At 45.1% G+C, this 23353-nt stretch overlaps 1 protein-coding gene across 2 annotated transcripts in view; it reads left to right on the top strand.

Moving 5' to 3' along the window:
* Positions 1-446: 446 nt before the first annotated feature.
* SLC35F4 (solute carrier family 35 member F4) overlaps positions 447-23353 on the top strand; it is a gene marked incomplete at its 3' end in the record, with an annotated part of 130511 nt that continues 107604 nt past the window's right edge. For both annotated transcript variants that reach the window (XM_082000253.1, XM_082000252.1), the window contains exon 1: positions 447-1131. In XM_082000253.1, the coding sequence (XP_081856379.1) occupies positions 1029-1131 (103 nt within the window). In that variant the 5' untranslated portion in view covers positions 447-1028. The remainder of the gene's footprint in view (positions 1132-23353) is intronic.

Below are 23353 nucleotides of genomic sequence, written 5' to 3'. Positions count from 1 at the left end.
AAACGATGAAAGGGCTGGAAAAAAGTGAGTTGATTACTAGATAGAAGTACATCTCGGGGAAAAAAAAGGCCGGTCTTTGCAGTCTAGCAGAGAGAAGCGTAACAAGGACCAAGAGCAGGAAAAGTCAAGTAATTCAAAACCTAATTGTTACCAAAGAGAGAATTAGCCTCTGGAATGAGTTAACAAAGCCAAACAGTGGTGAATTTCTCACCTCTTCTTTCAAACGCAGGCAAGGATTTAGAGGGCCTCCTGTGGACAGGTCTTAGGTCCTCTGAGGCCAGTTTTGGTCCCTGACACCTGTGGGCAGCCCCTGGGGGGACAGATCTGAGGATCCAGACCCGCGGGTCTGTGCTTCACAGGTACCATTTTGGGACACCTGCCTCGCCCACGCCAAGCCCCCAGCTACCGGTGCGTGGGAAAGTGCTGACCCCCCAGCAAAGCCGGAGTAACCCCCCCTCAGCTCCACAGACAGCCGTGTCCCTTGGGTGGTCACCGGCCGGGGGAGGGTTTGGCACGGACAGGGTGACACCAGCGTTTCTTCACGCAACCGACCGCAGCCGCCTGAGCCGGGGCCCGCTGCTCTGAGGAGAGACGCCCTCGGCCTGCCGGGGCACGCGGCCGGCCCCCGCACCCCCTTCCCGCCTCAGCTGCGGCCTAGAGGACACCCCCACCCCCAGGCGCGTCGTACCCACCCGCCCGTCGTGCCCCCCCGCGCCTTCAATTAACGACTGAAACACCCCTCCGCACCGCCGCTCCCCGCCCGGGGCTGGGCAGGAAAGGGCGGGGGGGGGGGGGGGAGAGAGAGAGGGGGCGGGCTGGGCGCGGGCCCCTGTCGCCGCGCTGCGGAGCCCGTCCTGCACCAGGCGGCGGAGTGAGAGCGAGCGCCCCGGCGGCCCCGCAAGCTGCGGCGGCCGTGCCCGCACCGCCTTCCTCCTCCTTCTCCTCCTCCTCCTCCTGCTGCCAGCCCGGCTCGGCTCGGCTCTGCTCGGCGTCCCGCCCGGCCGCCCCGCGCGCGGCTCCCGCCCTCTATGGATGGGAAGGCAGCACCCAACGGCGTGGCCACCATCGAGGACAGGATCTTGCGGATCACGGGCTACTATGGATATTACCCGGGCTACTCCAGCCAGAAAAGTAAGTGCCGCCTCTCCCGGCCCTTGGGGGGTGGGGAGGTGGCGGCGGAGCCCTGGGGGGGTGCCCATGGCCCCCCAAGATGCCCTCCCCACCCCTCGGGGGGTGCGTGTGGGGGGCCAAGGGCGGCTGCCTGCCCGGCCCTGCCCTGAGAGGACGCGGCTGGCCGGGCGAGCCCGTGGCTCCGCGGCCGGGTCGCCGGTAACTTCAGCTGCGGCGGCTCCATCCTGCGGCCAGCGCCCAGGAGGGGTGCGGGGACCTCTCGCTGTCGTTTTTAGGTTTATTTTTTATTTCCACCACCCCCTCCGCGGGAGGGGGGTGGGGTTGCTCACCGGGTGCTCCGCGCCGCACCGGGAAAGTTTCGGTGCCGGTGGGTCCCCCCGGGCGGTCGCCATCAGCTTCAGCGTATCCATCTTCCTCACAAAACGAATTAGTTTATTCCAGAAAAGTGGGGGGGTTACCGAGGGGTTTTTCTTCGTGACGTTTTAATACGAGACACTTGTGGTTTAGACGTTTGGTGTTGGTTTGTTTTGTTCCTTAAAAGAGCAGAGCAGCTGAAATTAAAGCAGTTGGTCCTTGCAGAAATTCACTATTTTTGCTTTTGAAGTTTTTAATTAGGGTTTTTAGCAGCTGGGAGAACGTTAGCGGGTTTCTCTGAAATTGTAGATGTCCCAGTGCTCTGTAGAGCTATTTAACGAGGAAAGTTAGGCTAATGAAAGAAATTACTCCTTTTTTACCACTGAGGAAATGGATGCATTAGGGTTTTGGGGTCTAATAGTTACTTTGCAGTTTGCAAAAGCTACGATATGTCACAGCTTAAAAAAAAAAAGGGGAATGGAGGCAAAGGAGGGGGCGGAGAAAAGGCAAAAACCCCCCAACCCACCTTAGTGAGGTCAGTACTAAGGAGCAGACTTTCTTCTGTGTATTTAAACTCCCCTTGGAATCGAAGGAGGTGAACTGCTTTGCAGAACAGACGGTGCAGCCCTCTCCGGCTCTAGGACAATTAATAAACTGCAAATATCAGACAAACGTGTCTGGGATTTTTATGACAGAGGGAGGAAAGCCATGCATTGACACGACTTAAAAAATTTAAAAAATAATTAAAAAATAATTTCTATGTGTATTGGTCAGCTGAAAAAGCAAACAGTCAAGCCCAGTGGTTTCACTGAGCTGACAGTGGTAGCATGCTGGCAGCGTGGCAGGTGTTGTGATCATTTGGTGAGGTTAGTTGGTTCGCCTGTAGTCAGAGGAGTTGGGAAGAAGCTCAGGGCAATCTGGAGGAATGGATGCATGACAGCCCAGGGACTATGTAAGTCTGAGCCACGTGGGACCTGTCTCCCAAATTCTGCAGCAGCTCCACAGGATGTCTGCAGTGTGATTTACCAGAGGAGGATGAGGATAGTGGCTCAATACTTTGTCGCAAGTTTGCTTCAGTGGCAGAGTGCAATTTTTCAGTCTGCAGCAACACTCCCACTCTCTATCAAAATGCAGACCTGAATTCAGTGTTGGCAATGCAAGTGGCTCTGCATGGGTGCATCAGGGAGGCCAGGAGAGAACTGCCTGGACAAAAAAAAGCTTTCTTAGTCCAGGACCAGGTTCTGCAGATGCTATGAACTGCATCTGCTTAAAGTTAGATAGAGGGTGCCAGGAGAGGCCAAGGCTTTCAAAAGTGCTGACTCTTGGGGTCTTGTTGCAAATCGTCTAGCCTTTTGTACCTTTGAAGACGGGGTGCTGAGGCAAAACAAAAGGGATTTGTATCTCAGGTTTTGCTGTTTTAAGAAAATAAGCAAAATTTGTGGCCATCACGCTTAAAGAGGAAAGCTCGAAGTGTGTAACCCAGAGGTATCCCAATACTTAAAGGCCCTTGAGTAAATGAAAAGCATGTGCCCCTTCTAAGCTATGAATGGTTTTTACAGCAGTCTCCTAAGTTTTGGAGTGCTTGCAGTTGGTGAATGACTACCTTACCCTTGTGGCTGTGTGTTTTGGGTTTATAAAGTGCTTTAATGTGTTAGGATTTTCATGAAGATGTTCTGCCCCTACCTGGGTAAAAAAACAGGCATCCTTCAGGCATCTTGAACATACAGCCTCTTGGCAGTGAGGCAGCGAGGGTCACTCTTGGAAGTCTTGGCTTGGAGATCTTGCTCTGTTCCTGTGTCTAGGCTGAAGTATTGCCTTCAAGTGGTGTTGCTTCAAAGTGCTGTTGGCAATTCTTCTAGCTAATTGCTCAGTACAGCTTACAACACTGTCAGAATGTAAACACTCAAGGGGGAAAGTTTGTACAACTAATTCTTAATGTACTTGATATCTCAGTTTATCTTGGCGAGGGCATGATTTGTCACTGCTATCCAAATACAGTTTTAGTGCAACTGAACAATGGAGAGCAGCATGCTGGTGGCATGCAGTGTGCTCAGACTTTCAGGGAGGTTGTGTCCCTCCCCAGTGGCAGTGGAACCTTTGTCCTGTCTTGTGCCTGAACCTGTAGTGTGTGCAGTCATCTGCTTCTGCTGTCACCTTCCAGCTGCCTGAGTCTGAAGGGTGCCTGAGGAAGAGGGCAGCCGAGGATGAGCTGTTGTCCCCAGGATGGCTTTGTGCTGTCTGCTTCCTGGATGCCCCTTGGGTCTGATTAGAGAGCTGGCCAGGCACCAGATGGGGATGTTACTTAGATGATGACAGCCTGCTGATGGTCACTACCTTCCCTGAGGCTCCTCTTTGTCCCCAGTCTGCTGTGCCCAGCTAGGGACAGGGAGGTCTCCTGATGGTCGGGGAGGTCTCCCTTTGAGGAAAGGTGAAGGCAAGGACTGGGTGGCTGTTGTTCTGCTCATTCTTGAGGGGTCCTGGAAAATGACAAAGCCCAAGGCTCTGTGAATTGTGCTGGTGATTTACATCCCTCCCTCAGTGGATTAGCATGTATTCTATGGTTTAACAGGAGAACATACCTAGGTTTCTGTGTGTGAACGCTAAAGACTGGTCAGAAATCATCATGAAATCTAATGTCAGTGGACAGTAGTGTTCAAGAGCTGTTACTACAAAGAACTGCAGTATTTTCTAGAGACTTTTGCTTCATCTTCTATATTTGTGTGCGCTAACCTACTTCAGTCTTTGGAGTGTGCATATGATGATTCTTTTGTTAATTTTAAGCTGGGCAATTTTATTTATTCTTAAAAAAAGCTGTTAGAGAAAGAAAATGCCTTCTTCATTTCTCTGCAAGTCATCTGATTAAGCCGAGGCATGTATTTTGGTCTGGTATTTGCATCCATGTATACTACAAAAAACAAAAACAAAAAACAAACGTATCCTGCATAATAAGTCTCAAGAATTGGAGCAAGATAGGATTTTTAAAATTTTTTTTCCTCAACCTGTTCCTTAGGTGAAAAGATCTCTCCTGATCCCAGTCATCCTGTACCTTTGGATGCATCGCTTGATCCCTCAATTCCTGCATTTAAAATGTACAGAGTATGCATGAGTTCTCTGGCTTCTGTGAGAAGGAAGAGGAGCTGTGTCTCTCTTCCAGTGAATTTCTTCATAGTTACTCCATAATCTCCCAGGGAATGATGCTGGTGTAGATCAGATGCTCCAGCCTTTGACCTGGGGCTGCAGATGGTGCTCCCATGTTTGTGACCCCTTGGCTCCATGTTTCAGTGTATGTGTCTTCATTTGGTCTGATCCAGCTTTTCCATCTACACGAACACTGGGAAACCCTGTTCCCTCTCCTGATCTTTGCCATAACTTCTCATTCTTCTCTGACTTTTGCTGATAATACAATCATGTTTAGTGTGTCCATCCTTAAGAGTATGTACGGGTTTTGGTTTTTTGTTTTTTTCTTTCTTTTTTTCACTCTTTCCAACTGCCACACCATCTGCCTTTCATCTCAGCACTGAAAGCTTTTTTATTTTCACACTACAAAGTTCCTCTCCTTCAAGTCTGTCCTAACACCTTTTCTGTGCCTTCTACTGAATTAAAAGTGCTCCAGCCAAAGTTTCTCATCTCTAATCTTTATCAGCTTCACCGAGTCCTACAAGCAGTTTCTGCCTGTGTAATGTCTTCTTGATGGAGCTCTTTCTACCATCCACGGTATCTTACGTCTTGTCCTGGCTCTCAGCATCGCAGATCTGCATTTCTGTAATGCTGTTTTCTCAGGTCTGGACAAAACCAGCATAACTGTACTGAAAATGCAGCGGCTGCACTTGTTTTCCTCGCTCTTCACACAGGCCATCACCTTCTCTTTTTTGTCATGCTTGGAGAGCTTCTCTTAATATGCATTCAGGTCTGGAGGGTTTGATTCCTACCTCAGCAGGCTGTGAAAGCCAACCTCCAGCAGGCCCTTGTGGGGCTTTTAAACCAGTCCCTTTGTATGTTCTCCCATGCTGCTTCGAGCTCCCCTTCTGCTCTCCTTCAGACCTGCCTTGAAACCCTGGAGTTGTGCAAGCTGCTGGAAGCAGAGGGTGGTCTCTGGTGCCTGGGCAGCAGCGGGGCCGTCGGCTGTGTGCCTGGGCGCGCAGTGTGGTAGCGGGCGACCACCCCTCTGGTGCAGCTGCATGGGCAGACGTGTCTGCCAGGGAGCTGGAAAGCCCTTACAGCAGTGAGTGTCCTTAGCGGCGCTTGGCACCCAGGAAGAAATGCCGAAGCTGTCCTTAATGTTAGCACAGCTGCTGGAGAGAACCAGCTTTGTGTTTTCTTGCTTCCTTGGAAGAGCTCAAGCAAGGTTTTGTGGTTTAATTTGGCAAGTTAAGCCTCTAGTCAGCAATGAACTTAAGCATCTGCTTAAGTCTGAACTTGCACTAAGCCACTGGGCTTTGACAATGTGTTTAAAGTTAAGTCCATGCTTAATTGCTTTGCTTAATAAGACTGGGATTACAGGCACGCTGAGCCAGCGTCAGTAGCTTGGCAATTCAGCTCTCCAGCTCGCAGACTAAAAGGCTGTGGAAGAGGAATCTAACTCCGAAACATTGGAGGGAATTTTTGCCTGTTTATTGCAGCAGCTGTGCCAGCAGCTCTGCTGCAGTACGAATCACATGGCAAACCCAGATCATCTCCATGCTTACTGAACTCCGTGCCCTCCCGGTGGCTTGTACTTCCAGTGAGAGGAGCAAAGTCCGAGTCTGTCTACTGGAGGCACCCAGCTTCTTCTCCAGCTGTTGGCAGAGCCCTCGGTTTCTCCATGCAGAGCACGCACAATGGGAGAGACTGGGAAATGAGCAGTCGAGGAAAGGTGCTCCATGTTTGGTGGATGAGGCTGGTTTTGCTGCACTGTGTTTGAGGGGGGCTGGGAGGGTGGCAGCAGTGTCTGAATAGGACTTTGTGTGAGCTGAAGAAGTCTCAGGGCTCCTTCAGGTTGTAGCAGTTGTGGCAGCTGCCCCTGTGCCACCTGGTTGTGTGTTTGGGTCGCAAGGACTCCAGATGCAGGCCTGGGCTAGAATGAGCCTTATTTCAAAGCCCTGCCCTTCCCTGCTGGGCAGGGATTTTCCAGAGGAGAGTTATTCCTGACCCTTCTTTTAGGGAGAGTGTGCTGCAGTGGGGGCTGGATTACAAACTGTAGGTCTAACCATCTTGTTCCCCACCAGCTCTGGGGGAACAACTGGATGTCACAGGATGAGATGCTGTCCTCCTGTTGTAGTTGCTTCCTCTTTGCAGGCTTGTCTGTTAAAGCAAAAAAACCAAACCAAAACAAACCACCCCAAAAAAACATGTATGGATGTTATTTCTTTAATCAAAACAGACTTTATAAATACTCCTTTGACCACTAATTTTGGCAAGAGCGCTACGTATTCTTTAGTGGAGTAGGGCCAGGCTTTGTGTGGATTGTATGGGATGGTATGGCAGCATTGCACTCGTGGCTGGGGAGTGGCACCTCCCCTTTACCTGGGGACTCAAAGCTTTTTAGAGGATGAGGGGTCTCATTAGCTGGCAGGAGAGGGAACTGGTTCAGTCCTTGGCCTTTCGTCAAGGACTGATTCGGTCTCTTTGGGTCAAATCCCTGGGCAGCTGAGCCAGGAAACTGCAGTAGCTGCGTATGCCATGGCATATGGGTACAGTTCTGAACAACTGAGGGCAGCAGGGATGAATTTAAATTAGGAGGGACACCATGGGGACCAGGACAATGGGGCGCATACCCTTGCAAGAAGGGCTGACAGAGCTTGGCTTGTGTAGACTAGCCAAGATGGCAACATGGCTGCTGCTTCAAATTACCCCTTGTGAGGATGAACAGGGAAATGTAGGGAAGAAGTGTTATTTAAACTGAAATGGCATGTTGGCACACAGCCCAACGGGCATGAACAGGCCATGAATAAATTAAGGCTGGAAATTAGCAGAAGACTGAAATTAATGGCCAAAAAGTCTCTCTGTCTCATGTATCTAAATAAGAATTATATTCCGAGCTTTAAAGATGCCTCATAAAGAAGTCTGCCAAGATTTTGATAAAAATTACTCCTGTTTGGCAGGGGAAATTGAGACAGTAGGGTGGGGGGGGGTGTGCTAATTTGCCAGAGATTGCTCAGAACAAGCCATAATGTTTGATGGAGCGATCTCTTCCTCTGCTGGTGGCTGCAGAGCAGGTCTTGTCCTGAACCTGACCTGGTGCTAAGGTTGATAGAGGTGCTTTCAATAACTTGGTAGCTTTCTACATGTGCTCTCTGCCTGCTTTTCAGTTCCCTCTGCCTTCTTATGCTCACTTGCTCCAGCCCTTCTTGCAGAAAGGCTTCCTTGCTTGCCTGGCCCTCCAGGTGACAGATGGGCCATGCCTGGCTCTCCGGGTGGCACGGCTCTCCAGCAGCTGCTGCTTCGCCTCACTCGCACCGGTTCACCTGAGGTGGCTTTAAGCTTGCTCAACTTGGTGTCATGATGCCAGCATGGAGCTGCATGCTGCCTTCTCTCCTTGTTTTTCCTAAGAGTTGCTGCTGCATATAGCTCATGAAGAAATGACCTGGGTGTGGCATGAGCTTCTGGCACTCTGCTGGAGTGCGTGGAAGAGAGATCCTTCATTTTGTCCTTCCAGCATTCTTTCCCTTACATCGTCTTCCCCGTCCTCTCAGGTAGGCAGCTGCATATCTGATCTTGGTTAAATGTGGTAAAATAATATTCCAAAGTGACAGATGGTTTTGAGCAAACTTTTATCCTTCCAGAGCTTGTGCTCTTTTTTTTTTTATTACTGGTTTTAAAAATTTGCATTTATTTCTTCTGCACGTTTGGAAATTGATGGGCTTTTGCTCAGCTACCTGCATGGGAATTCGCTCATGAAAGCGAATTTGCAGATTCCTCTTCGTTCAACAACCGGTGGCAGGAATTATTTCCATACAAACCTGCTGCTGGATGATCACAATAATGAATAATGAAAATGCCTGCAAAAAAAGTCACTGTCTCTTTGTGGCAAATGTGCAAATAGGGTGGTGGTGGGGGGAAATTAAGTGCTTAACTGGCTGATTAAATTATTCTCCAAAAGTAAGTGGACCAGCTCTACTCAGTGAGACTGAAAATCTTTTTTCTTGCAGTAAGGTGAAGTAGGACTCCCTGGTGGCCTACAGTTTGGGCTGGCCCTCTGCAGAATGGTGGGTATCACTGCACGAAGATGCAATCTGTAACGTTATGCCTAGCTAATACCCAGGGCATGGCTTACCCAGCGATGGCAGAGCTGTAAGTGAGAGCATCTCAGGCACTTTGAGTGGCAACAGTGAATTTATGCAAGGGCATGCAGTGTGTGTTCAAGTTACAGGCTCTCAGCGTATCTGCTATGCAGAGAAGACCTTTCTGTTATTGCTTTAAAAACATATTGATTCTTTGTAGACTTTGCTTGAAAATACTCTTGATAAAATGGACGTGCCCTTTCCTGGATTCAACTGGGCTGACCTGGGCCAGTGGTAGCAGGGCAAGGGAGTGAGAAAGGTGTCTCTGCTGTCCTTTCGTGGAGGCAAGGAAGGAGAAACTCGCTTGCTCCTGTCCTGGTTTCCTTATGGGCTAAGGAATGGGAGCAGGATTGAGGTCTAGGGTGGAACATGGTGTTTGCTGCTGTGTCTGGAAATCTTAAAGCTGTTCCTTGTCTCAAATCTGTCCAGTCTATTTTGTCTGATGCAAGAAGACCTCCCATGTCTCCCATTTAAGTTTCCAATTACATTTTTGGTGGGGAGGAAGGCAGAGGCAAGGACCAGCATGACAGGTCATGGGTCCGTATGACTGCACCAAAACAGTTCCACCACATCCACTACTAGACCAGTCACAGACTTGGTAGTGTTCTCTCCATCCAGAGTGAGAAAGATACTGTAGCTTGAGCCCAACCTGGCAGCTCTTCCAGTTTTATTCCTTCCCATTTCAGGCATTTTGTGCTTTCATTATGACTGGGAAATAGCTGTTTATGGCACTGAAGCAGTATTGCTTGAGCAATTGCCTGCTGAAGCACTATACAGCACAGCTCTCTCTCTTCCTGCAGAGGCTTAGTCTTCTGGGGGACATTTCTGATGAGGGCTAACGCACACCTTTATTATTAATGGGGTAGTTGGAGCTGTGTACTTTGCTAAAAAAATACTTTCCTATTGGGGACTGATTTTTTTGGTATGATTCATTGGAACACAACTGTGCAGGTCCATTCCAGCTAATAGGCATCATATACCTGAATGTCTAAGGACAATACTGAAACCACATGCTGCTGTGCCTGTGTAAGATAAGTGTGAACCAGGGCTGGAACACATGTTCTCTGTTGGAGAGCTCTGAGATAGGTAAGTGGTTGCCATTAGTTTGCACGGTGATTTATATTCAGCATCTTGAGGTAAGATGGCTTAGTTGTTACAGTACACTTGATAGTGCAGTTTTTAAGACCCTCTTCTTTTATATGTCTAAAACCTGGGACTTTAATCCTTTCTTAGACAAAGCTTGCCATGTGGAATTTGCAGCCTAGAATTGTGTGGGTGCAGACTGGGGTTTTTCTCCGCAGTGCCAGAAATAACCTGTTGTGTGATACGCTACAGGGGCTAGAATTTGTAGCAGCTTGTGTGCAAGTGGGATGCTTTGCAATGCTCCACCACAGGAAATTCTTCAATGCTGACAGCATGGATGGTAGGAATGTGAACTCTTTGTGGTGTTCCTGTACGGTGGTTTGGACTGTTACCTGAGGAGGACTGGTTCTACATGTGAGAAAGCACTTACGGATTTCTCAGTATTCTGTGAGGTTGCTAACACAAAGAGCAGGTGGAAAATGATTGAACTTAACATTTACCAGGAAGGTGTAAAATAACACATGTGATGAAATTTCCTAATTTCTATCAATTCTTGCTTCTTTCCGGGGTGGGATGGAATGGGAAAAAAGTGAGGAATTAGATAAGAAAACATGAAACATTTTGAGAACACTTCTGTTGAGGGGAAAAACAAAAATCAGTCTGGTGAAGTCTCTGGAATGTCACTAAAGTGCCACTTTTCACATGCGTTGGAAAAGGAGCCTTGGAGGAAGGAACAAAAGATGTTTTTCATCTGAAAACTTAGTTGAGCTGTTATTGGTGTGCAGAGCCATATGTGTCCTGTCAGGGTGATTCATCCAGGATAAGGCCTGCCTTCTGTCACTCTTCTTGAGGGACCCTTTGGCAATGGTCATGGATTTATCCGTGGTTGTGCGCCAGAAGGCTTGACGCTTGCAGGGAGCATTGGACTGACTTCAGTGTGCAGTTAAGTGCACAACTGTCATCTGACCTGGTGCTTTCGTGGAGGTGTAGGTCCAAGAATATGCCTTCTGAAGGCCATCTGCTCTCAGATGCAGACCTCACTGGCTGTTCAGAAGGTCGACTTAAAAGGCTGAGGTTGTACTTCACCTGTAGCTGCATTGCGGCAGGCAAAAGCAGTCAAGAGGCTGCTTAGCTGGGTTTTCCAATGCATCCTTGTTTGTTTCCACACGCTCAGTGCTGGAAAGGGAGTTAATTAGATCAAATTAGGGCAACTCTGCTTCTAGCTAGGGTCTGTGCAGTGTCTTTGTGCACATCTGCTTTGAAGTGAATTCAGAGCAACTGTTTTGAGCTTCCTTGTGAAGACGGGCATCCTTGGCTATGGGCTTAGAGAAGTCAGCTAGAAGAAGAGATGTCTGCACGTGTGCAGACTCTACCTAGAGAACTTGCTTAAACTTAGGTAGTCACAGTGTGTGCATATGCAACAGTGGCTCTTCTGAGAGCCAAAGTTTCTAAGGCAGATGCCTGGAAGTACCACTCTGGTGAATGTGTACACGTGATTTAGCTGCAGTGCTCTCAAGTTTTGTATGGGTAACTTGTAGAGGCACTTCTTTGTAAATGTGCCTGTTAATTATTATTGGTGTAAAAACTTCATACAGTGTGGTGAAGTTTCATAGCACTTTGAGGAGATAAGACATTCCTTGTAGTTTACTTCTTTAAGAAGGCAAAGTGGGAGGTACAGCTTTCAGATTTATCTGAAGTAGGGGAGTGGAGGGTAGAAGAAATCCATTGCTATCACTGTGTACATTATTAGCAGATATTTGTTTTGGTCTCTTATTTTAGTTGGAGTTTCAGATTTCAGACTACAAATAATAGGAAGAGACAGACCTCAGTTGCCTGGGTTCAGATTTACTTTAATTCCAAAGCTGCTCCCATGTATGGGATGTTAACAACTGAGGATGTTTTTGGTTTAGTTGTAGACAAACGTTAAGCCCTTTTTTTAGGATTTTCTGATGAACACAGCTTTGGAGAACAACATCAAGGTTCTGATGACTTCCTCTGCTTCTTTTGTTTCTCTCCCCATGGTGAAGCAGTCCTAATGATGTGTTACCTGGCAAAAGATCACCTTAGAGGAGGAGAATCCTCTGGTGGCTTCATGACTGTTGGCCTTCGCATCCTCCCTGTGGGTGATGAATGTTGTGTGGCTGGGTGAAACAAGTCATCCTATCTTGTTTGTGTTCCTCAATTTTTTCTGTTTCCCTGATTGGGACTGTGGACAGGTACTGTAGTTTAGAGCAGTTTGAATTGCCAAATATCCTTTATGCACACAAAGAGAAAAATCTTAGGTCTTCATTTAGGAGTTACGGTCATTATCTCCTGCTGCATTCAGGTATTCGGAAGCAGGTCTCTCTGGAAGCCAGCTGGAATAACACAGTGCAGTCTGAGCAGAGTATGTAGATACTGGGTCTTCTGGATTTACACTTTCCCTGTGTATTTCAGCGGCTTAAACCATTCTCCTTGGCTCTGACTTTCCCTTTTCATCCTGTCAGCTTCCTTTCTCTCCCTATGTCTGTGGCATTGGACTGGGCTGGTTGAAGGGAGGATCTGAAAGGCAATATATGTGATGCCTTTGATATGCAGAGTGGTTTGGTGGTTTTTTTTTTTTTTATAGGCTATGAACAAAAATTGTGTCTTTGTATTCAGAAACTGAAGAATACATGATTGCTGTTTCCAGCCTCTCTCTGAGAGCAGGCCTTGACATCATTCATACTCTATAATTTATGGTGTTTTTGTAGCAGTCTGTTAAGGTCTGGACAAGAGTAAAAGTGATAATTTAGAAAGGAAAGAAGAACATTGTGCCTTGTGGTAGGTCTGTGAGTGAGCGGGTTCCTGCTCTTTGGAGTTGCTACTGGGTCTCTCTTTTATCATGGAATCGTTTTTTAAAGATGATGTTGTTTTGCTTAATGTAAGCACTTGCTCCTTGTCAAACACATCCTCATATGTCCTGTTAGGACTTTGCACCTCATTCCTGTGTGTTTTAAAAGCAGATTACAGAACGTCTTGTAACTCATCATCTGTTGATTTTTTTAACCTGGTTTCTTAAGGAAACAAGGCTTATGTGAACATCATAGCTCTGTCCCTACTCCTTCCTCCTGTAACTTCTGAATCTATGGGCCAAACCCAAGCAAACCTACCAGGAGTCAGAGAGTGTGAAAGGCATGGAGCCCAAATAGACCTTATTAAAAACAGGTGGCCAGCTAGAAAAAAGGGGCCCTCTTGGTTCTCCCACAGTGGGAAAGCTGTAGAATTAGCTCACTTCTGAAGATGATATGTACTGTGTAAAATCTTTGGGGTCTTATCAAAGATGCATCTAGTTAACATCCAGCTTTGGACAGTGGTCAACAGGAGATGTGCAGAGAAGAGTATGATGCAGGTTCCTGGTGTGCTTCCATCCTTGATTGATCTGTGCCTTGGGAAGTTCTTGGTGTATGTATATTTTAGTAGCTTTTGATGGATATTTCTTTCATGAATTTGTCTAATTGCTTTTTAGACACTGGAGAATCTGGCCAGAAGACAGAATTTTGTAGGAAAGTGACTTTGTCCATTTTGCTGTTGTAGAATTGCTTGTCTCTTGCTGCTGGTTCTTCGGGTATGGCTCTTCATCTGACAAATGAGGGTAACTCCCATGAAGTCTTGCAGTCAGGTCTCCACCACCCAATCTATGTGGAGACAGAGGAGGAGAAAGAAAACAAAGCATTGGCCTGCTTATTGGTGTGAATAAGCATCCTGTGAAGCTAACACATCTTTTTTAATTTCATAATTCCTTCCAGCACATAGATAAGATACTAGCCTGAGAGGAGGGATGTTGGTTTCATACTGTTTGCTACTTCTTCAGGCTGTACTGGGATGCTGGGAGTCTCACAGGGTACACTTGCCTTTGTTAGGGACTTTGAGATGATGCAGTAAAAAAACCATAAAATGTTTGTACAGGACAGTTTCAGCTTTTGCTCTTAAATTCAATGACTGAAAGGTTAATTTCCAGAACCATAGCTATTGGTAAAGTTCTGCAGAGCATCTCAGACGATGGTGGTGAACCCTGTGCAGTTTTAAAAAAATGGAGAGAGTGCAGTTGTTTTATTAAGGCTACAGAAAATGTTATAAAATATTCATAATGATCATCTCCTCTTATTTGAAATAATAAATCCAAGGTTAATTTTGTACTTGCAGAAAACTGGTGGCTGACTATTGGGCCTCTATTTCTTTGCTGGTGTAATGTAGAGATAATACTTAATATTTTATCTACTTTGCAAGGATGTTATTAGGCTCACAAATATGTCATGGCGCCCAGAGAAGGAAAAGTAAGCTTCCCCCTCTTTCTTTTGCAGGTTAGTGAGATAGAGGCTTCTGCAGTCATTTCAGACATCTTAGCTCCTTAAGAGCCCAGGGAAAGAAAACATTGCTGCGCAAGAGAACTCCTATAAAGCATAAAAGTTTGTCTGTTATAAAATTTAATACTCAGTGTAATGCTTAGCTTTTTTTAAACGCAATAAAGAAATGCCGCTAGTTCTGTTTGTTTATTTTAAAGGTTAAGTTCCTAGAAATTATGTTTATCACCCGTGCCATCCATTGCGTGCCAGTTATAAGACTTCTGACCTGTGTTGGAAATTAGAATTTGACATTGTGGTGGCTGCACTGACCAAGGAAAAATGCCCCAGGGTTTTATAAATAAGACTTAAAGCAACCTTCCTATGGTTGCATTTTGTTATTCTGCTGTATGTGTTTTTGTTGTTTGCTTTTTTCCCCCAAAGAAATGAACACTAGTTTTTAATACCGCCATGTAGTGACAACATGAAGCCTTTTTAGTCACTGCTGCTGCACAAAGTATTGTAAAGTCTGACATCCCTTTGAAGAACTGTTTTTAGCTACTGTTGCTATTTTTATTTTTGAGTTGTTCTCTGATAGAATATTTTTTTTTTCATTTTGTCCTCTCATGCCCTGAATTTTCAGATCAGCTTACAACAAATCAGTCGAGCTCTTTCCTCCTGTTTTTTCCCTGCTCTTATTAACATTTACTGGACTGTGCCTTCAAAAATCTAGTTGAAAGATAGGGGTTTTTTTTAATTGAAGTAAAAATGTAGCCTTTAGAGAAGTATCTGCCAGAAGCACTGACCTACAAAATCTATTAGGCTCTCCCCACTGGTGTGAAACTCATTTATGTAATGCTGCCGGATTGGAGGACTCTGCTCTGCTTTGGAGGTAAAATACAAATTTCAGTCCTGCTTTCATAAGCATAAGTGCAAAGAAGTGGCTGATAATGAGATAATGTTTGCAACCCTACAGAAGGTGGTTTATGAAGTTCTCTCCTGTTTTTACCTTACAGGTTTGCAGATATTCCTTGAGGACAGAGACTGTTTGAGCAGTTCTAACATACAAGTGCTGGCTTCTAGATGCTCTGGTTTGGCTCTTGACCTCTGGGAGCACGATAGAAGAGACCAGGCTGAGAGCCCTAACAGGAGAGCTCTGAGAAAAAGAGATGCTGAAAGTTATCAGTGAAACTAGTTTACTTACCCCATCTCTGTGCTGTTTAAACATAAACTGCATAACAAAGGCAGTTGGGGGCCCCATGCATGGAGTTGGGTCGAGTACTTGCAGTGGTGTTTCACTGTGCTGCTCGTGGTCTTTGCAGTGACAGGAGACCTAGTGATCCTGTGCTGGGGGAACTGAGAAGTGGCTGTTGCAGCAGGACAGCAAATTAGAGCTGACTTTGCTTCTGCAGAGACTGCAGAGAAGCTTAGATAGCTTGAGAAAAAGAGCAGTCCCAAGGCATTTTGGAATCACTTCTGCGTTCTTCATTTTCTTGTACTAAGGTCGGGTACTGGAGTAGAGTTTGTGGTGGAGTCCTGTGCTTGACAGAGAGGTACAGCCCTGGTAATTACTGGGTTTGCTTTGTTGGCAGAGCCAAAGCTCTAGAGCAACTGGCTTTAGCTTCTTGCTGTGTATATTTAGTTTTTGGGTAGAGTTGAATTTGCTTTCCTCATGCTGTGAGCCATGTGGATGCCAGACAACTCCCAGTTAGAAACCATGGTGCCGTGGCGGCTCTGTGCTGTGCTAGCCCTAGTAAGCCCAGTTGTGTGTGGTGGGCTCTGAATGCGGCCACAACTTGCTGATGTCTACCTGTAAAAGACTGTGGGGACGTACCTGTAATTTCAGTACTGCCCTGAGAGAGTAGGATACAGGAAGAAGAGATTAGTGAGCAGGTGTGTCAGTATTTACCAGTTTCTTCATTGAATTTTGCAAACATGTCCTTGTTGCTAGCTGGAAGGAAAAAACCTCCAGATTAACTGTGATTGTATGTAACCTGCCAGTTGTAATGTGGCAGAGAGGGGTGTTGAGAACAGGGAAGTCACTTGCAGAGCATGCTGGAGAGAGCAATGTTTCTTCCCTCCCTGCTTAAACAAAGTAAGAATTTTAATATAAGGACAGTTAGGATGATTAGTTGTCTTACAAAGACAGAAGTATGAACAGGTGATTTGGAGCACATCACTAGATGACTTTATAGATTTTATAAATTATTTGGTGTTTTTTTTTATTTTGATTGCTACAGACATAATTAAAAACTTAGCCATACTCCATATAGTCTTTATAAATATGCCGTTAATGTGAAGTGTGGCTCAGTATTGGAAGCTTAGCTCTTTGTCTCCTTAAAGATCTTCCAGTAGTGGAGATGTAAAGGCATCTATGTCTGCTCCATCAGAGCATAAAAGTGCAAGAAGCAGGGGAAATAAAACCTTGTGTGTTTGAAGTGGATCAGACGATAAGGGCAACCAGCCCATAAATTTGAACTTGCACTTGCCTGGCATCGATGTGAGATAAGCAGAGAAGAAAGTTCTGAGTTTCCCTCTTCAACCAATTTTTGGGTTTTTGGCCATGGTGACAGTTCACTCAAGCTTTATGCCGTGTTGGATGAGTCAAGTTAAAGCATAGCAGTGCCTATAATCTTTGTTACATAAGGTTATGAAGTGGCTAATGTTCTATCCAGCTGCTTTTCAACACTTGGTCTGAGTGAGCAAGGAGCTGCTGAGAACTGGATTAATTGGGAAAGCAGCATTTGGTGCAAATCGGGACTAGGGCTGATCCTCACCCCTCTGGTGAAGATCTGGTGAAAGGATGCCTTAATCCTCGCACAGCACCTATTCTTACAGCTATGCATACCCCCATTTGATTTTTGGGGAGAATGTTTCTAATTCTCTTTGACTTCTTTGAAGGTCATCATCCTTATCTTTTTGAAGAGAGATCTGAAGGCTATGAATCCCTTCAGTGCCATCCCCCAGGGAGCACTGGCATTTCTGAAGTGGGCTGGGGGATGTGTCCCAGGCACATTAATAAAGCTCCACATCATGAACTATCAGAAGGAGCTAACAGAATATATTATGCCTGCTCTTTCTCTGACCTTCCATAATTGCCTCTGATTATTCTATTACAGCAGAACATTTTAAAGTAATTGTGGAGATTGGATGCAAGTGTAAAACCACAAAGGTAGTCCTACAACTTTGCAAAATCATGGACAGGCATCCAAATTGTAAGTCTGCTATGATCTTCTTTCTCAAGTGGGATGTTACCCAGGCTGAATAATTCCTCAAATGAAGTTACAGGGCGAAGAGTGGCAGAACTCGACATGCTCTTTGATCCAGATTCCAGAGTCAGGGGAAATTTTGCCTGATGACAATGTTTGGGATCTGGCCACTTTTAAAAAAAATTTGTTGCTGAGCTCTGTGGGTTGAGCAGTGATCACCTGGTAAGAGGATCGTGGAACTGGCAGAGGTATGGAGAAATAAGTAGTGTCTTAATGAGCAGGGTCACCTATATCATTCTTAATGGATACATGTCTAACCCATTTTTAAAACATCAGAGGTGGAGATTGCCCATCCTTCCAGGCAGTCTGTTCCAGTGCTTCACTTGCTGTTATTTCCTCATGGCTAAATCTTCCTTGGTGTAGTTCAGACCCAATAAATTGTCCTAGTCACCTTGTTACTGGTCTCTTTCTCTGCAGCAATATCCTGTAGATCTCAGGACCTTTTTTCTTGGTTTCCTTCATCTTTACTGAACAAACCAAATTCTTCCACTCATTCTCTGTAGTCATACTTTCTAGAAATGTGCCTATCTTGTTTTTCTTCTGGACTCTACCCAGTGAGCCTACACCTTTCTTAAAATCTGTTCTTCAAATTGGACACAGGTCTCCAGTTGAGGTCTCACCAGCTCAGTCTTGCAGAGGAGAATTACTTCGCATTCTTAGTGTACAATGGATTATCCATCTCACTTCTGTGTCTGAATTTTTGGCAACAGTATAACAAGTGATGAAGCTTCAGCTTGGGGTTTCCTCTAAACTCCTGCTCCTCTTCTACATTAACTGTGGCTATTCCCTGAACTGTGCCTGTACAACTCATTCTTCATTTAAGTGGGAATAACCTTTCACTTTTGCAAGTAATTCTTTTTTCCGGGTGATTTCTCCAGCTTGTTAAAATCATTCCAGTTCTTTCTCCAGCGTACTTGCAGCTTTCCTGTTCAGTATAATTTTAGACATAATCAAGCTCCATATTATGAAAATAACAAATGTTAAAGGGACCCTCACTTAGCATTGTTCTGTTTGACAGTGAGCCTCTGATAGCAACCCCAGGTTTGGCTCTTGAGCATTTTTCCTCCCAGTGAAATAGTTTCCCTGTTTTGTCATACTGGGCAGTATCAACAGCTGTACTGGCATCAAGATCCAGGCCATCTAGCCTGCAGCCTTTTGACCTGTGGCCTTGGCAAGTCAAGAATATCCATTAAAATAGCAGATGGGTCTACCAGCAAAACATCTCCTACTTCATCACTGCATGAAAAGGCTCTTGAGTTGGACCGAGAGTTGAAGCTGTATCCGTGAGAGGCCTGAGGGGTAAAGAGGCTGGAACTCAAAACTAACATCTAACCAATGGCTGAAAAATCTGAATATCTGTAACTTAGAATCATAGAATGGTTTGGTTAAAGGACAACTGAACATGGAGCAGTGACTGGGGCAAGGTTGGAGCAGGCTGCTGGCAGGTCTATCATAGTGTATACGAGTTCCCACCTTGGGTAGGAGAGTTTCCTTCCCAGCTCACTAGAAATGGTCTCTGGGAGGAAGTGTTTCCCTACAGCCACCCAGGGGAAGGGGTCCAACAAGCTGAACTCTTCATCACTTGCTATATACCAAGCCCTGGCTGGATAGGTCATGACCATATTGGTTTCTGAAAACTCCTGAAAATCATGTTTGGGGCTTGTAAACATCAGTGTGTCTCTTGTTAGTGTGAGTCTCACTAACATTTTAAAGAAATTTTTTTTCCCTAGTGCTTTGTATGTCTCCTGTGAAGTGTTGTGCTCCTGGTGGCCTAACTTTGGTTTAAGCATCAAAATCCTCATACAACTCAAAGGGCAATGATGACTCGTCTGTGTTAAAACTATTGTTCCCTGTATCTCTGGAGACTGCAGCAGTGTGTGGTGTAAGTGGTATTTTTGGATCAAACTGCCATCCTTTTTTTTGTTTGTTTTAAAAAAAAAAAAAAAAAAAATTAAAAGTTATAAATCTGTCTTTTTAGAGCTAAAAGTCTGGTGTAGTTACAGGGCTCCTGGAACCGGCATCTGAGAAGTACTTCTGAATAACTGGACTCTCAATCCAGTGTGGCAGATCACAAAATCTTCCACGCTTTGACCAGAAGCTTGTTTAGCACGGGATCCTCATGTGGCAGAGCCAGTAGAAGGTGCTGTAGGAAACAAAACCAGACATGAATAAAGTGACCCTTTCCTGTCACCCCTCCCAACATCAGGCTGTCAGTCACTTTCAGAACCAAAACTTCAAACATTTTTGCTTTTGGCTTCTATGAGAACCTTGGGCAATGAGTGCCCCAGTCTCATTTTGCATTATGTGGGGAAAGCTGTCTTAAGTCAGCTGCCTGCCGATTGTCTTCTCCAGAACCGTCTAGTTTTTGCATTAGCTGAAGCCCTGAAGCTTGAGTTTTGCATGTTGGTGACAAACCCTTTGTGACTTTCCTGTTGGCTGGAGCTGGTGGGCACAGAGCATTCGCGGTGTCACGGGGAATGGAGAAGCAGCTAATGAAAAATCTTTCTCTCTGTTCCATGATTTAGAGAGAGGTACTGGTTTGCTGGTGGAGTTGTTTGTGAACTGGTTATTCAGCTGTAATTAGGGTTCTAGAGCTGGAGACCCGACTTGGGCAAAGCTATTGAAATTAATGGGAATGTAGACTTAGAATCATAGAATCTTTGGGTTGGAAGGGACTTTTAAAGACCATCTATTCCAACCCCCCTGCAATGAGCAGGGACATCTTCAACTCGAGCAGGTTGCTCAGAGCCCCGTCCAACCTGACCTGGAATGTTTCCAGGGATGGGGCATCTATCACCTCTCTGGGTAACCTGTGCCAGGGTTTCACCACCCTCATCGTGAAAAATTTCTTCCGTAGATCTCGTCTGAATATACCCTCTTTTAGTTTAAAACCATTATCCCTTGTCCTATTGCTACAGGTCCTGCTAAAAAATCCATCCCCATCTTTCTTAGAAGTCCCCTTTAAGCCCTGGCAGGCTGCACTAAGGTCTCCCCAGAGCCTTCTCTGCTCCAGGCTGAACAACCCTGACTTGAGCCAGGGCTGCAGAAATCACCCCTTGGTCTTTTTTTCCCATTGCAGTATTTTGTCTTGTTTGAATCTGCTTGCAAATAAACTGTACTTGCTGGTACATAAAGTGAGTTAATTTTGATCTTGGCTTGTACTTATTTGCAGGTTCTCATCTACCAGCACCATGCCTGTAATTGTTTCTTTTTCCTATCTTTTGCCAGATAATTTCTGCAGATCCTAGCTTGTAAACTAGAAGGAATCAGACTGGGAGAACAGACCACTTAGGATATGTTCAGGTTTTGTCTGCTGCGTTGTGGAGTATGTTTGCTTGTTTGAGTTGGGTGTATTTGTAGAAAAACAAACAGCTGACTAAATCTTAAATGCTATATACTGTTTAACTGTGATAGCAGCACTGTTAATTTAGTGATCACAGGAAGACAGGATTGTTGTGTGAAAATGGAGAAGATTGCATCTTTGTTATTTTCTTTTATCTGGAAAAGCAAGAAAGCCTACTCTATTCTTCTAGAGCAGCAATATGTTCTTATCTTAAACATGCCATGTAACATTAATAATTAATCACAAGGCTTAAAAATAGAAATAAATATAGGGTAGTAATCTTGTGTCTAGATGCATCCTCTCTCAATTAAAAAAAAATATGGCGTTACACCAGTGTATACCTTGTGTGTGAGATCAAAATTAGATCACTGAATATTTAGGTGCTCTGTGTTTGACAATTCTTATGTATTGATGCTTTTCAGAAGACTGCTGGAGTCTATTTATAGCACAGATTTTGAGCATCTGACACATAAGCTCCTGTGGACAGTCAGGGTAGTTTTTAAATACAGAATACACAGAGTTTGCTCAAGTTGAAAATGCTTTTTTTAATACTTTCTCGTTAAGCTGTCACCTTCCCCTCAGAGATGTGAAGTGTGGCCATTTGTGAGCTTCGGTTCAGTCTGAAATAAATGCTTACGAATAACTCCTTTACAGCATAGGAATTTATTTCAGGTTTACACTGGTGTAACCAGGATCAGAGTGCTGCCCAGCCCTCGGATACACAAATACTACAGATCAGTTTGAGTGCTTTGTGGTAACTTGGAATTTAAATTGCCTTTGAACAAAAGTATAGTCTGCTGTCTGTACAGTCTGACTCTGCTATTGTTGTTTTGCTTAAGAGCAGCATCATAAAATCAAATTGGTGTAATTGGTTGCTGGCGTGGGGTTGAGTGACTCAAATGTAACACAGCAGTTAGAGCAGCTCTTGCAGTTCTTGTGGACTTGGATGAACCTCCTGGGGTGGGTAGTAAGGGGAAACGGAAACTGCTCTGCACTCTTCTAGCTCTGCGGATGGAACGTTAATCTGCCATACGTTGAAGAAAACATGATAGATAGATAGATAATAAATAAAATCTCTGTATTTTCTCCTCTCTGGGATTTCCCTACTAGTCCACCCAGATCTAGTTCACCCAGATCTAACGCATCTGAATTTCTAACTGTGTCTGGTTGGAAAGCATGTGGGAGAAGAGGTTTTGATAACTCCTGGAGCGAACAGGTGGTGAAACCTCCTAGATACCACTGATCCTCTGAGATCTCTTTGAATTTTCGTAAGGACAGTTGTACTCTGGAGTCAATTCTTAAGGAATTCTCTTCTCTCTAGTATTTGGGCTCCAGAGGTCTCCTTCAATGTGTGTGCTTCGTGGTCCACTCAGATGAAATATGAAAGCAGAAGTTTAAAATATCTTTGGTGTAGACTCTGCTCAACCTTTACCACTTTTGGCCCTTACCTGCTGCAGGTATCCATGGTACCATCAGAGAAGAGCAATCCTACCAGGACTGGAAATTTCCTGGCAGAAATGCAGGCTGAGAAGGACCTCCAAAGTTGCTGAGTGTCATCCAGCAGTATCACAGGAACCATGTGTATCTAATAATTCCTTCTGAGGCCATTTGCTTGCTGTGAATCATTAGCTTTGGTTGTCTGCTACCACCAGAGGCATCTTTAGATTTCAGTGATGTTTGGACCAAGGAACTGCTTATCTGGTCAGACTGTCGTGACAGAGTTTGCCTGGCAGCTCGATCAGCTGGTTCTATATACATGTTTGTAAAGCCTCGGGATTGATAGATGTTTTTAAGGCCAGAAGGGACAGTTGAGATCTGACCTTCTTTATTTTTGTATTACACTGTATACAGAAACACATTATTATATAGTATAACATTTAATATATAAACCAAAACAGGTATGTAATATAATTTTAGTGCATGTCTGTTAAAACCATAGTGTGGCAGTCAGTTAATTTTTCTTTAAGCTATGAAAAATCCTTGGAGAGCCAGGGTAGTCTCTGGATCTTAGCAAGGGAACCTGACGATTCATGCCTCAAGCTTGCCGCAAACTTGGATGCTGCGCCTAGCTGGCGGGCTCCCCTGTTTGGACATAAGGTGGTCAGTTCCTGCTTAGGGGAAAGTCATTTCAGGCCCAAAATGAATATTTATAGATGTCAATCAATGAAAAATCATGTGAGCAAAAGCAAACTGTTTTGTAGTGTACAGGCTTGTTCTAACACATTATCCTTGGTGTGTGTCCTAGCTCAAGCTGATGTCAGTGGAGCTTGCCCACAAGTCACCTCCTTTTAGCAATTAGATTTGACCATAATTATGTGCTCTAGTTGACAGACTGTATCTCTGATTGAAGTTTTGATTTTTCCTATTCTAAATATAAAAAGACACCAGCCTTAGTGAGAAATTATAGTTACCTTTACCAGTGTAATTCAAGAATAGCAGTGGCAATCAGGGGAGATCTTTCTGCCTGTTTTACCCAGTGGAAACCCACAGATTTTTCTGGAATTATTGGAGATTTATCCTGGTCCAACTGAGAAAAATCTGGCCCATGGGTGTGTTTGTGTTTTTCCCCAACACATCTTATGTGTTGCAGTCCATGCATCATATCCAGAGCAT

The sequence above is a fragment of the Phaethon aethereus genome, assembly GCF_964289735.1.
Source record: "Phaethon aethereus genome assembly, chromosome: 5".
Classification (NCBI taxonomy): Eukaryota; Metazoa; Chordata; class Aves; order Phaethontiformes; family Phaethontidae; genus Phaethon; species Phaethon aethereus.
Note: the sequence above shows the minus strand (reverse complement) of the source record. Positions and strands in the feature narration are given on the sequence as shown.